Below are 14,803 nucleotides of genomic sequence, written 5' to 3' on the forward strand. Positions count from 1 at the left end.
CATGGGGAGAGGGTCATGAGGAGAGGGTCAGGGGGAGAGGGTCGTGGGGAGAGGGTCATTGGGAGAGGGTCATGGGGGGCGGGGAGAGGGTGCCAAGGTTGGATTGAGGGTGACACATTGAGACCAGCGAGGCCCCCAGTGGGCCACCTCCAGAACTGCAACTCCTCCAGGACACAGCCTTCAGGAGAGGAGAGTTGAGACAGGCCCCTCCACTGTGGTGAAGCCCCTCCATCTCTCCTCCATTCCAAACGGGCCGGCCTTTGCCAGCCAGTGCTCCTTGGCGACTTACCCGTGCATGGTGTGTGGGACACTGGCACTGTCGAGATGGTGGCTGCTGTGGCACAGCGAGTCCGCGGGCATTAAGGGTCGGGAGGTGGAGCCGTGCTGCTGGGAATCTGAGGAGGAGGCAGAAGAACAGAGAAGACAAGGCTGTTAGGGAGGGATAGGATGGATGGGGCGTTCCCAGACTGAGACCCCGATCCAGCACGACCTTCCTGAGCAGCAGAGCAGGGCCAAATGGCCGACTCCTGCTCAGGCGTCCTCTGTTGCTATGGAAACTGCGCAGCCCAGTGCTGCTGAAGCACAGCTTGACCAAAGGATGGCCTCATCTGCTTTATGCCCCGTCCCTCGTTCACCCCCCCCTCCCCCCTTGAGAAGGGGTCACAGGTTGAAAAGGGACTGAGTTTGTTGAACGTGGAACAGCAGGACGCTGCGAATTGCTGCGTTACCCCCGACCCCTCCTTTCGGATACAGGAAGGGGAAAGATGAAGAGAAATACCAACTCAAGGCCCCCTCGTGAATTGGCGCTGAGTTGCAGAGACCAGGAAGCTTCAGGCTGTCCTTGCTGCTGAGCTAACGTGGCTGTGTGCCCAGTGGGGCCAACAGTTCTGTGGACTTTCCCCACAACTTCAGGGGAGTAAGTGATCCAGGGGGTTACATTTGTGTTTGCGCTTTAATAAAATGCACTTCGCGCCTTTAACGGCCTCAGGATATCCCTCAGGGCTTGACAGCAAATGACTGACCCAGCACTGCAGTAATGTAGGGAACACAGGGGTCCAGTTATGTGCAGTGAGCTCCCACAAACAGCAATGCCATAATGACCAGATCGTGGAAGGTATGTTGTCTGTGCAGCGGACACTGGCTGCAATGTGAAACACAACACAGTGACTTTCACTGCTCTTTGACAGCACACTGCTGTCTTCAATCATGCAGGGTGAGTTTAGCAACCAGCTGACAGACTGACACTCCCTCAGCACTGACCCTCCGACAGTGCGGCACTCCCTCAGCACTGACCCTCCGACAGTGCGGCACTCCCTCAGCACTGACCCTCCGACAGTGCGGCACTCCCTCAGCACTGACCCTCCGACAGTGCGGCACTCCCTCAGCACTGACCCTCCGACAGTGCGACACTCCCTCAGTACTGACCCTCCGACAGTGCGGCACTCCCTCAGTACTGATCCTCCGACACTGCGGCACTCCCTCAGTACTGACCCTCCGACAGTGCGGCACTCCCTCAGCACTGACCCTTCGACAGTGCGGCACTCCATCAGTACTGACCCTCCGACAGTGCCCACTCCCTCAGCACTGACCCTCCGACAGTGCGGCACTCCCTCAGCACTGATCCTCCGACAGTGCGGCACTCCCTCAGCACTGACCCTCCGACAGTGCGGCACTCCATCAGTACTGACCCTCCGACAGTGCCCACTCCCTCAGCACTGACCCTCCGACAGTACGGCACTCCCTCAGCACTGACCCTCCGACAGTGCGGCACTCCCTCAGCACTGACCCTCCAACGGTGCGGCACTCCCTCAGTATTGAGTCTCTGAGAGTGTAGTGCAGATTTGCTTTCCCAAAATGCAGCACCTCGCATTTATCTGAACTAAACTCCATCTGCCACTTCTCAGCCCATTGGCCCATCTGGTCCAGATCCTGTTGTAATCTGAGGTAACCTTCTTTGCTTTCCACTACGCCTCCAGTTTTGGTGTCATCTGCAAACTTACTAACCGTACCTCTTAAGCTCACATCCAAATCATTTATGTAAGTGATGAAACGCAGTGGACCCAGCACCGATCCTTGTGGCACTCCACTGGTCACAGGCCTCCAGTCTGAAAAACAACCCTCCACCACCACCCTCTAATCGTAGGTTTTAGTTAAAATCCTTCAAATAATCAGAGATATAGATTCTGAAGTGGTTGTACATTCACTTACGTATATAGGATAAAACAATCACTAAAAGCATTCGAGGAAAAGATTCCAATAACATTATGAGAACACACCAGTCTCAAACAATAAAAGCAACCCCCATATCATTACAGGAAGAATTGGATCACAAGCAGATAAACTAGCAGATGTTAGAAAGTGAGGTGAATTGGAAGATACCCAAGGAGTAAGATGGGGGTATCTAGTAAACACAGTAAGAAAGAAACTGCTCACAACTCGCTAGCGAAAGAATTCTAACATGAGCTGCAACCATATAACTTTCTTGAAACTGATATTATGAATGTGATGCCAATTAGTAAAAATTAATATCCTTTTAATGTCCTGTAGTGAGGTTGGTAAACTGTATAATGGAATTTAAAAGCTAGTATCTAATGAACTGGCAGTTAAGGCAGTGCAGCTGTCAAATGTCTGGGCAGGAATGTACTTGAAAATGGTATTCATTGTGAAAAGCCTCAGGAAGGGAGGGAAGAGAGACTGGGAAGCATCATGAGACCAATGGAGGATCGGGGGTTGATCACAAACCTTTCCATCCATGGCCATGCAGTCATACCATCGCCTTAATGGGAAATGTAGGTAATTCATTAATAATTCTAGAATCCCTACAGTGTGGAAACAGGCCATTTGGCCCAACAGGTCACACTGACCCTCCAAAGAGTAACCCACCCAGACCCATTCCCCTACCCTATAGTTACCTGATGTACCTACCCTACACACTCTGACAAATTCACCCAGATATGGCCAATTCACCCTAAGCTGCACATCTTTGGACTGTGGGAGGAAACTGGAGCATAACCACGCAGACACGGGGAGAATGTGCAAACTTCACACAGACAGGCACCCGAGGCTGGAATCGAACTCAGGTCCCTGGTGCTGTGAGGCTACAGTGCAAACCACTGAGCCACCGTACTGAGCCAATATGATAGGTTTGTCAATCGTAACAGCAGGATGAAACAAATGCCATAAAAATGTATGCTTCCCTTTGCTCAGGGAAGAGCTCCCTGGATTTTTAGAGGGCTTTTTCCCACCGGTGTAACATCAGTACACCCTTCCACCCCAACAGTGAGGCCAGGCCTGGAGGTTAATTGCAGGCTGCTTCTGGTTCAAAGTACCCTCCAGACATTCCGATTCCAGGGGGACATTACACTCAGACAGATGGCAGATGAGAACGGGGGGGGGGGGGGGGGCCTCACAGTGACGTTGGTGCCAAAACCACATTGAGAAACAAACAGAAAGACAAACCAACTGGTTTTGAACTGTGTGTTTTTGTCGGAATGGTGGCTCGAGGATGAGGTTTGTTTGCTCCCTGATTATTCGCCCATTATCAACATCCTGAAAGTTCAGACAACAGAATCCCTACTGGAAGCCCCCCCACACCCTCCCAACTTCCATAAAGAGCTTCAATAAACTAGTGAAAGATGGTTTCCTCTTTCACAAAACCATGTGAACTCTGCCTGATTCCCTGGAACTTCTCTAACCTATTAGAATGTCTTTAGTAATAGACTTTGCTGATGACAGATATTGAGCTAACCGGCCTGTAGTTTCCTGCTTTCTGTCTTCCTCCCGTTTTGAACAAAGCAGCTATATTCGCCATTTTCCAATCTAACGGGACCTTCCCCGAATTTAAGGAGTTTTGGAAAATCAAAACGAATGCATCATCTCTCTCAGGAGCCAGTACTTTTAGGGGCAGGGTGCTGAAGCGTTGTAAACACCGATTCCTGTTGCTTGACAGGACACTAACATAGATCCTTCCCCAGGCTCAGTCCAGCTTCTGGCAGTCAGGGTACAATGAACCCTTTACAGTACAAAAGCAACAATGTATCCTTGCACAGCACAGGGTGCAATCCAAAGATAAAGACTCTCGATGTCAGCTCCAGCACTGAGAACCAGAAGTCAGGACGCTCAGTCATAAATACCACGCTTTCCAAACTGCCTACTGCAGGACAGTTACAATGCTCGACACATTTGGTGTTTCAATCAACAATTAACAACCAGTATTTATATAGCGCCTTTCATGTTCTAAGCCACCCCAAGGTGCTTCACAGGAGCACTCCCAAAGAAAACAGGGCTCCAAGCCACATAGGGAGGGATGAGGTCAAGGGGAAAGTGAGGACTGCAGATGCTGGAGATCAGAGCTGAAAATGTGTTGCTGGAAAAGCGCAGCAGGTCAAGGTGACCAAACACTTGGTTGAAGATGTCAGTTTGAAGGAGAGGGCAAGAGACAGGGAGATTCAGGAAGGGAATTGCAAAACCCCCTTAAAATAGGGAAGAAACAAATCTCAGACAAACGTAGAAAGAATCATGTCGAGGTTCTTAATCTGAAATATTTTGCTGCTGGAATGTGCTGTGACTGATTAACTCTGGGGAAGTGCCTGACACTGACTGGATTTACCAGCAGGGGGAGCCTGGTGCCCACTGTTGCACAGACCAGGGCACTGTGTGTGTTCAGCTGCTGACACAGAGTTCAACATGTTCTCGAAAACAAATAAGGCGGGCTACAGGATCATTTCATTATGCAAAATATCAACGAGAAAGAGGCTTATCAGCATGGAATGATCAACAGAATGTGATTTCATAGCAGGATACACAAAGAGACAGTGCCATGTGTTCTGCATTTTGTGCCCACGTGAGATACTGATGCCAACCACCAAGGCAGGCCATGTGAAATGGCACAGTCGGTCTGAACAGTATAAACTTCACAACCAAAGTGCAGGCACAGTATCACAGAGCTCTTTCATTGTATTGCCAGTGGTGTTAGCAGGCTGCTGCGGAAAGGTTTTGTCAGAGACTGGCCTTTGAGGAGCACAGCGCTCAAACCAACACAGAATACAGCGGAGGCAGACACACTGCGAGAAACCAGGAAACTCTGGCAACATCTCTGCAGACAGACAGAGTTAGTGTTTCAAATCCGATATGTCTCTTCTTCAAAAATAACCCTCCGATAGTGCAGCACTCCCTCAGCACTGACCCTCTGACAGTGCGGCACTCCCTCAGCACTGACCCTCCGATAGTGCAGCACTCCCTCAACACTGACCCTCCGACAGTGCGGCACTCCCTCAGCACTGACCCTCCGACAGTGCGGCACTCCCTCAGCACTGACCCTCTGACAGTGCGGCACTCCCTCCGCACTGACCCTCCGACAGTGCGGCACTCCCTCAGCCCTGACCCTCCGACAGTGCGGCACTCCCTCAGCCCTGACCCTCCGACAGTGCGGCACTCCCTCAGCACTGACCCTCCGACAGTGCAGCACTCCCTCAGCACTGACCCTCCGACAGTGCGGCACTCCCTCAGCACTGACCCTCTGACAGTGAGGCACTCCCTCAGCACTGACCCTCCGACAGTGCGGCACTCCCTCAGCACTGACCCTCCGACAGTGCGGCACTCCCTCAGCCCTGACCATCCGACAGTGCGGCACTCCCTCAGCCCTGACCCTCCGACAGTGCGGCACTCCCTCAGCACTGACCCTCCGACAGTGAGGCACTCCCTCAGCACTGACCCTTCGACAGTGCGGCACTCCCTCAGCACTGACCCTCCGACAATGCAGCACTCCCTCAGCTCTGACCCTCCGACAGTGCAGCAATCCCTCATCACTGACCCTCCGGCAGTGTGGCAGTCCCTCAGCCCTGACCCTCCGACAGTGAGGCACTCCCTCAGCACTGACCCTCCGACAGTGAGGCACTCCCTCAGCACTGACCCTCCGACAGTGCGGCACTCCCTCAGCACTGACCCTCCGACAATGCAGCACTCCCTCAGAACTGACGCTCCGACAATGCAGCACTCCCTCAGCTCTGACCCTCCGACAGTGCAGCAATCCCTCATCACTGACCCTCCGACAGTGTGGCAGTCCCTCAGCCCTGACCCTCCGACAGTGCGGCAGTCCCTCAGCCCTGACCCTCCGACAGTGCGGCACTCCCTCAACACTGACCCTCCATCAATGCAGCACTCCCTCAGCACTGACCCTCCAACAGTGCGGCCCTCCCTCAGCACTGACCCTCCGACAGTGTGGCACTCCCTCAGCACTGACCCTCCGACAGTGTGGCACTCCCTCAGCACTGACCCTCCGACAATGTGACACTCCCTCAGCCCTGACCCTCCGACAGTGCGGCACTCCCTCAGCACTGACCCTCCGACAGTGCGGCACACCCTCAGCACTGACCCTCTGACAGTGCGGCTTTCCCTCAGCACTGACCCTCCGACAATGCGACACTTCCTCAGTACTGACCCTCCGACAGTGCGGCACTCCCTCAGTAATGACCCTCAGACAGTGCAGCACTCCCTCAGCACTGACCCTCCGACAGTGCGACACTCCCTCTGCACTGACCCTCCGACAGTGCGGCACTCCCTCAGCACTGACCCTCCGACAGTGCGACACTCCCTCAGCACGGACCCTCCGACAGTGCGACACTCCCTCTGCACTGACCCTCCGACAGTGCGGCACACCCTCAGCACTGACCCTCCGACAGTGCGGCACTCCCTCAGTACTGACCCTCCGACAGTGCGGCACACCCTCAGCACTGACCCTCCGACAGTGTGGCACTCCCTCAGCACTGACCCTCTGACAGTGCGGCTTTCCCTCAGCACTGACCCTCCGACAATGCGACACTTCCTCAGTACTGACCCTCCGACAGTGCGGCACTCCCTCAGTAATGACCCTCCGACAGTGCAGCACTCCCTCAGCACTGACCCTCCGACAGTGCGACACTCCCTCTGCACTGACCCTCCGACAGTGCGGCACTCCCTCAGCACTGACCCTCCGACAGTGCGACACTCCCTCAGCACGGACCCTCCGACAGTGCGACACTCCCTCTGCACTGACCCTCCGACAGTGCGGCACACCCTCAGCACTGACCCTCCGACAGTGCGGCACTCCCTCAGTACTGACCCTCTGACAGTGTGGCACTCCCTCAGCACTGACCCTCTGACAGTGCGGCACTCCCTCAGCACTGACCCTCTGACAGTGCGGAACTCCCTCAGCACTGACCCTCCGACAATGCGACACTTCCTCAGTACTGACCCTCCGACAGTGCGGCACTCCCTCAGTAATGACCCTCCGACAGTGCGGCACTCCCTCAGCACTGACCCTCATACAGTGTGGCACTCCCTCAGCACTGCTCCTCCGACAGTGCGACACTCCCTCTGCACTGACCCTCCGACAGTGCGACATTCCCTCTGCACTGACCCTCCGACAGTGCGGCACACCCTCAGCACTGACCGTCCGACAGTGCGGCACTCCCTCAGTACTGACCCTCCGACAGTGTGGCACTCCCTCAGCACTGACCCTCCGACAGCGCGGCACTCCCTCAGCTTAGAAGAATGGGAGGTGACCTTATTGTAACATCCAAGATTCTTAGGAGACTTCACAGGGGGGATGTGGAGAGGTTGTTTCCCCTTGTGGGAGAGAGTCGAGGACCAGAGGGTACAATCCCAGAATAAGTGGTCACCCGTTGCAGACAGAGATGAGGAGGAATTTCGTCTCTCAGAGGGGAGTGAGTCTGTGGAATTCTTTCCCACAGAGGGCTGTCGGGGCTGGGTCAGTGAGTATATTCAAGGCTGGGATAGAGGGATGTTTAATCAGGAAGGGGAATGGAGGGGTGATGGGGAAAAGGCAGGAAAGGGGAGTTGGGGATGAACAGATCAGCCATGACCTCATTAAATGGTGGCACAGGATGGATGGACTGAATGGCCTATTTCTGTTCCTACCTATTCTAAGCATATGGAGACGTGCAGAAAGAGAGAGAGAGAGGAGAGAGAGAGAGACAAAGGTAGACCCAGGCAGAAAAAGAGACAGAGGGAGAGACAGAGACCGAGGGAAGGGCAGAGTGAGAGACAGGGAGAGAGACACACACATAGAGTCTTTGAGAGAGACAGAGAGAGGAGATTGCGGGGAGATGGATAGAGAATAGGGAGAGTTAGTCACAGAAACAGCCAGAGGGAGGGACAGAGAGAGAGAAAAAAAAACACAGGGAGAGTGAGGCAAGATAGGGGCATGGAGAGGGAGAGAGAGGGAGAGACAGAAACAGATGGAGCATCTGGGGCTGAAGGTGAAGGTAGAGACAGAGAGAGAGTCCGACAGAGACAGGGAGAGAGAGAGAGAGAGGAAGGTGGAAAGAGCCCAAAGGCCTGAAGAGGGGCCTGCCTTCCAAATGGAGGCAGATGATTCCTCCAGGCTGTGGACGTGATAGCGTGGAGTCAGAGTTGCAGAGCGCTCTCCAATGTCACCGAAGCAAGAACTGCTGCTCAGCCTCGAAAGGTTGGGCCAAGCAGAATACTGTGAATGCCAGCTCAAAGGTAAACATTTACATGAAAAGCTGCTGTTTAATGTTGAACAGCCCAGCACAAGGACAGCAGCTCGAGCCTTGTTCGAGAGCAGAGTGTCAACGTGGTGCTCGCTGCTCCTGCTCTGAGGCAGGATCTCCTTGCTGGGAACACAGAGTGCACGGGGAAGGCAGGGGCTGCTGCTGGATTGCAGCTCTGGGCCAGACATCTGTGCTCTTTCACTGGCATTCCAACAGCCAGGGCTGGGAGCCATCAGCCACCCACAGAGACAGGAGGTGAGCAGGTTGAGCCGCACAGCTGAGGTTTAGGATGCGCGCAAAGTTTTGGTTCGGTCGTTTTGCGGAAGGATACACAAGCTCAGTAAGAAGCAGGCCCTTCAACACAATGCACACGTGCCAGCTCTTTGACAGAGTTAACACGCTGCAGAGCCCGGGTGTATCTGCAGAAGGAGCACGCGGTGCCCACCAACACCCTGGAGTCGTTCAGGGAGAGGTGGGCGCCGCAAGGAGTGGAGTGCATCATTTCCCCCTCTAACTCTATTTTGATTTAATCCCTGAGGAGAAAGTGAGGGCTGCAGATGCTGGAGATCAGAGCTGAAAATGTGTTGCTGGAAAAGCGCAGCAGGTCAGGCAGCATCCAAGGAACAGGAGAATCGACGTTTCGGGCATAAGCCCTTCTTCAGGAATGAGGAAGCCCTTCCTGAAGAAGGGCTTATGCCCGAAACGTCAATTCTCCTGTTCCCTGGATGCTGCCTGACCTGCTACGCTTTTCCAGCAACACATTTTCAGCTTTGATTTAGTCCCTACCCTCCCCTTCACTGTTTTGATCACACAGCACTGCCCTTTGATGTGAAGGGCAGTGCTTGTCACTGGCCACCCGGGTATTTTCCTATCTTCCTAGTGGTGGGAATTGAATAAAGATTTGTGCACCTTGTGTCTCTCATTGTGTCTCACACCTGCACACACACACCATGGGTGCTGGGGAAAATATAAGCATTAACACAGTTAGGCGGCAGTGTGGGGGTTTAAAAAAGAAAATCAACATGCTGCTTTCCACCTAGGCCCTGCAAAACTGGACCGATTGATCTGACTCCCCTGTTGAAAATCATTCTTCGATAGGCTCCCACCACCCCGTCTCGATCACAATAGGTTGCTCCATATTATTGTTCACCCCTCCCACAACCCAACGTGAGCCTTCCCCAGATTTTGTGTTCACTGCTTTGCCAACTTCCTGGCACTGTCACTTCTTGACTCCTTTAAAGCCAATTCCCAACACAGAGACCATCAGAGCCACTTCCCACCAGCACCGAGACTGGGGGAGGGCCCAGTAGAGAGAGACACTCTCCCCCATGGGTCAAACTGCAGGCCCCAAAATGGCTGCTCACTGGGCAATGTTTGCACTGATGACGCAATCCAGTGCTGCCAGGGTCAATTAGCCCCCGAGAGGGAGAAAAGCCAAGGACAAAATGACCCAAACACAGGAGGATGTTTGCAATGAGCCTACATCCGGGCTTTGCTCAGCAGACAGACACTGGGTATAGGCAGAGAGAGCAAAGCATCTCTAATTCTACACTGTCTTAGACCAGCACCACACATCCCCAGGTGTCTCATTCCCAATCCGGTACAGGTATAGGAAACAGGGCAACCAGGTGACACACAGCAAGATCCCATGCAAGGAGATGTGATCATCACCAAATCATGCATTCATACTGACCGAGCTAACAAGGGAACAGAGAGCTATCCCCTGTTCACACACTGCCCATCACAATGCCCATCTGAGTGCGAGGAGGAGTCACGGACCAATGCTATAACTGACAGATTGACCCTCCGACAGTGCGGCACTCCCTCCACACTGACCCTCTGACAGTGCGGCACTCCCTCAGCACTGACCCTCTGACAGTGAGGCACTCCCTCCGCACTGACCCTCTGACAGTGCGGCACTCCCTCAGCAATGACCCTCCGACAGTGCAGCACTATCTCAGCACTGACCCTCCGACAGTGCGGCACTCCCTCAACACTGACCCTCCGACAGTGCGGCACTCCCTCAGCACTGACCCTCCGACAGTGCGGCACTCCCTCTGTACTGACCCTCCGACAGTGCGGCACTCCCTCAGCACTGACCCTCTGACAGTGCGGCACTCCCTCAGTACTGACCCTCTGACAGTGCGGCACTCCCTCAGCACTGATCCTCTGACAGTGCGGCACTCCCTCAGCACTGACCCTCTGACAGTGCGGCACTCTATTAGCACTGACCCTCCGACAGTGCGGCACTCCCTCACTACTGACCCTCCGACAGTGTGGCACTCCATCAGTACTACCCTCCGACAGTGCAGCACTCCCACAGTAGTGACCCTCCAACAGTGCGGTACTCCCTCAGTACTGACCCTCCGACAGTGCCACACTCCCTCAGCACTGACCCTCCGACAGTGCGGCACTCCCTCAGCACTGACCCTCCGATGGTGCGGCACTCCCTCAGCACTAACCCTCCGACAGTGCGGCACTCCCTCAGCACTGACCCTCCGATGGTGCGGCACTCCCTCAGCACTAACCCTCCGACAGTGCGGCACTCCCTCAGCACTGACCCTCCGATGGTGCGGCACTCCCTCAGCACTGACCCTCCGACAGTGCAGCACTCCCTCAGCACTGACCCTCCGATGGTGCGGCACTCCCTCAGCACTAACCCTCCGACAGTGCGGCACTCCCTCAGTACTGACCCTCCGACAGCGCGGCACTCCCTCAGTACTGACCCTCCGACAGTGCGGCACTCCCTAAATACTGACCCTCCAACAGTGCGGCACTCCATCAGTACTGACCCTCCGACAGTGCAGCACTCCCACAGTACTGACCCTCCAACAGTGCGGCACTCCCTCAGCACTGACCCTCCGACAGTGCGGCACTCCCTCAGTACTGACCCTCCAACAGTGCGGCACTCCCTCAGCACTGACCCTCCAACAGTGCGGCACTCCCTCAGCACTGACCCTCCGACAGTGCGGCACTCCCTCAGCACTGACCCTCTGACAGTGCGGCACTCCCTCAGTACTGACCCTCCGACAGTGCGACACTCCCTCAGCACTGACCCTCCGACAGTGCGGCACTCCCTCAGCACTGACCCTCTGACAGTGCGGCACTCCCTCAGTACTGACCCTCCGACAGTGCGACACTCCCTCAGCACTGACCCTCCGACAGTGCGGCACTCCCTCAGTACTGGCCCTCTGACAGTGCCGCACTCCTTCAGAACTAACCCTCCGACAGTGCGGCACTCCTTAAATACTGACTCTCCGACAGTGCGGCACTCCCTCAGCACTGACTCTCCGACAGTGCGGCACTCCCTCAGTACTGATCCTCTGACAGTGAAGCACTCCCTCAGCACTGACCCTCTGACAGTGCGGCACTCCCTCAGCACTGACCCTCCGACAGTGCGGCACTCTCTCAGCACTGACCCTCCGACAGTGCGGCACTCCCTCAGTACTGACCCTCCGACAGTGCGGCACTCCCTCAGCACTGATCATCTGACAGTGCGGCACTCCCTCAGCACTGATCATCTGACAGTGTGGCACTCCCCCAGTCAAAGTCTCTCCCTGCTAAAGCAAGGTAACTGAAAGGCTGGGGGTTGGGTGCAGGGACAGGTGATGTACTCCTGGAGCAAGTTCGGGGGAAGCTGAGCAGATCAGGGGTGTATTTGGGGCACAGCTGGTAGGATGTGTGTGGAGGCAGGGGCTGGGGGGAGTTGGGGCAGATCAGGGCGTATTTGGGGGTAGGCCAGTGTCAGTGACTGGGCGGTGAGTTGCACAGTTGCTGAGGAGTTATATGTGGCCTAACCTGTCGAACATCTCCCCGTTTCCTATCCCAGTCCCACGATTCAGTTGGAGACATTGATGCTGGGTTCCAGGGAGCATCGTGATCACTCCTGATGAAGTGCTTCTTCCCGAAATGTCGACTTTCCTTCCCCTCGGAAGCTGCCTGACCTGCTGTGCTTTTCCAGCACCACCCTCTCGCCTCTGATCTCCAGCATCTGCAGTGCTCACGTTTGTCCAGGGAGTATGGTGCTGATAGACATGCCAGTTCTCCAGTCCAGTCTGCGGTGATCCGGAGAGCACTGCCCTGCGATAGTATTCTGCCTTCCTCTTCTGCAGAAAAGCTGCAACTCCCCACATCCTCCTCCATCTGCTGAATCCATGTGCACTCACCGCAGCTCCCGAGAACACTTTGTATCCACCTCATAACCTACTTTCCAACCTCTGGATGGGTATATGAATAGGAAGGGTTTGGAGGGATATGGGCCGGGTGCTGGCAGGTGGGACTAGATTGGGTTGGGATACCTGGTTGGCATGGACAGGTTGGACCGAAGGGTCTGTTTACATGATGTACATCTCTATGACTCTATCTTTGTGTTGTATACATGTCTGGCAACACCGTCCTCCTGTTCTGGCACTGCCATGCCAGCCTGGATACCAGCCTGGATACCAGCCAGTCCCATCAGCCCTCTGTTCTCCCCCAGCACAGGATTGATGAGCAGACCAGAGGATCAACAGTCTCTGGTGTTGCAGCTGAGCACAGGTCTGTCTGATGGGCAACTGAGAGCCGCACACTACCCTCGTTAACCTGAAGGGGGGCAGCACGCTCAGGTTTGGAGTGCAGCATTAAGGTGTAACTCTGTTATAGACAGAGTCAGAAAGATGTACAGCACAGAAACGGAGCCTTCGGTCCAACTCGTCCATGCCGACCAGATATCCTAACTTAATCTAGTCCCATTTTTTGGCCCATATCCCTCCAAACCCTTCCTATTCATATACCCATCCAGATGCCTCTTAAATGTTGCAATTGTACCAGCTTCCACCACTTCCTCTGGCAGCTCATTCCATACACGTACCACCCCCTGCGTGAAAAGGTTGCCCCTTAGGTCTCTTTTATATCTTTCCCCTCTCACCCAAAACCTATGCCCTCTAGTTCTGGACTCCCCGACCCCAGGGAAAAGACTTTGTCTATTTATCCTATCCATGTCCCTCATAATTTTATAAACCTCTATAAGTCACCCCTCAGCCTCCGACACTCCAGGGAAAACAGCCCCAGCCTGTTCAGCCTCTCCCTGTAGCTCAAATCCTCCAACCCTGGCAACATCCTGGTAAATCTTTTCTGAACCCTTTCAAGTTTCACAACATCCATCCTATAGCAGGGAGACCAGAATTGCGCGCAATAGACTGTATTCCAGTGATGTGATTGGATAGAATCCCAGCGTTATAGATCACAGCCGGAGACATTAAAACCCTGCTGTTGCTGGCGGAGTGCTCACTGAGCAGAGTGTCTTTGACCCGAGCTGAGATAGGAAGCCTCAGCAGGTCAAAACTATGAGTGACAGGCACAGAAACTAAAGGCATGTTTTGACAGTCCTCAGCATTCCTTGCTGGAGATCATAATCTTGCCCTGTACAGCCAGGAAGTCAGGTCCCTTCATGTTTGAGTACCAGACCCACTAGGGGGAGACTTGGTTGGGGGGAGAGTCACTTGAATACTTGCAATTTGTGTGAGGTGAGACCACTTGGGACAGCTACCCATCGATCTCAATGTTCGCTTCCACTGAAGATAAGCTGTTTAAGGCAGGCAAGATGCAGCAGAAACTCCTTGTGACTGATTATAAATTCTGTGCCTTACACATTGTGTCCTCCACAATCACCTGATGAAGGAGCGTCGCTTCGAAAGCTAGTGTGCTTCCAAATAAACCTGTTGGACTATAACCTGGTGTTGTGTGGTTTTTAACTTTGTACACCCCAGTCCAACACCGGCATCTCCAAATCTTGTGACTGACAGTCTCGTCGCGTCACTGTAAATCCCCCATCGGGGAGCTGGCAGGTCCACTCTGGTACAAAACCTTGCAGCAGTCAGGGGGTTAAATCCCCGTACAGCTGCTGAAAGGCTTCCTTTGCTCTTCACTAGAAGCTGTTCCTTGAGGAACACCCACCAGTCATTGGGTGAGGTCCTGTTCTGGTTTGTTTTGGCTCCTGGGGCAACAGTTGGCCGCGATTGTGGAGCCAGCGATTTGACAAGTTCCACTTGGCTGCCAGCCACTGTGTTTTGATGTGGTGAGTCAGTCAGAGAGAGAAAGGGAAAAAATGAGTTTGAAATTTGGGCCTCGGCTTGGTATCCAGCACCTTCTTTCTCTTTTGTTTTCGGCAGTGACTGACTGTGTGTGTGTGAGGGAGGGAGTGTGTGTGTGTGAGGGAGGGAGGGAGGGAGTGTGTGAGTGTGTGTGTGTGAGTGTGTGTGACAGTGTGTGAGAGTGAGTGTGTGTGAGTGTGTGAGAGTGAGTGTGTGCGA

General features: G+C 54.3%; 1 protein-coding gene across 4 annotated transcripts in view; it reads right to left on the reverse strand.

Moving 5' to 3' along the window:
- The window catches only part of LOC122542458 (transcription activator GLI1.S-like), a 265,219-nt gene that overhangs the window by 55,120 nt on the left and 195,296 nt on the right, over positions 1-14,803 (reverse strand). For 3 of the 4 annotated variants that reach the window (XM_087985477.1, XM_087985475.1, XM_087985476.1), the window contains one exon: positions 290-395. The exons of the other annotated variant lie outside the window; for it this stretch is intronic. In XM_087985477.1, coding sequence (XP_087841603.1) covers positions 290-360 — 71 coding nt within the window. In that variant the 5' untranslated portion in view covers positions 361-395. The remainder of the gene's footprint in view (positions 1-289; positions 396-14,803) is intronic. 4 annotated transcript variants of the gene reach the window in all.

Source organism: Chiloscyllium plagiosum, unplaced genomic scaffold (assembly GCF_037043375.1).
Source record: "Chiloscyllium plagiosum isolate Xiang-an unplaced genomic scaffold, Cpla_swu_hap1 HiC_scaffold_53X, whole genome shotgun sequence".
Classification (NCBI taxonomy): domain Eukaryota; kingdom Metazoa; phylum Chordata; class Chondrichthyes; order Orectolobiformes; family Hemiscylliidae; genus Chiloscyllium; species Chiloscyllium plagiosum.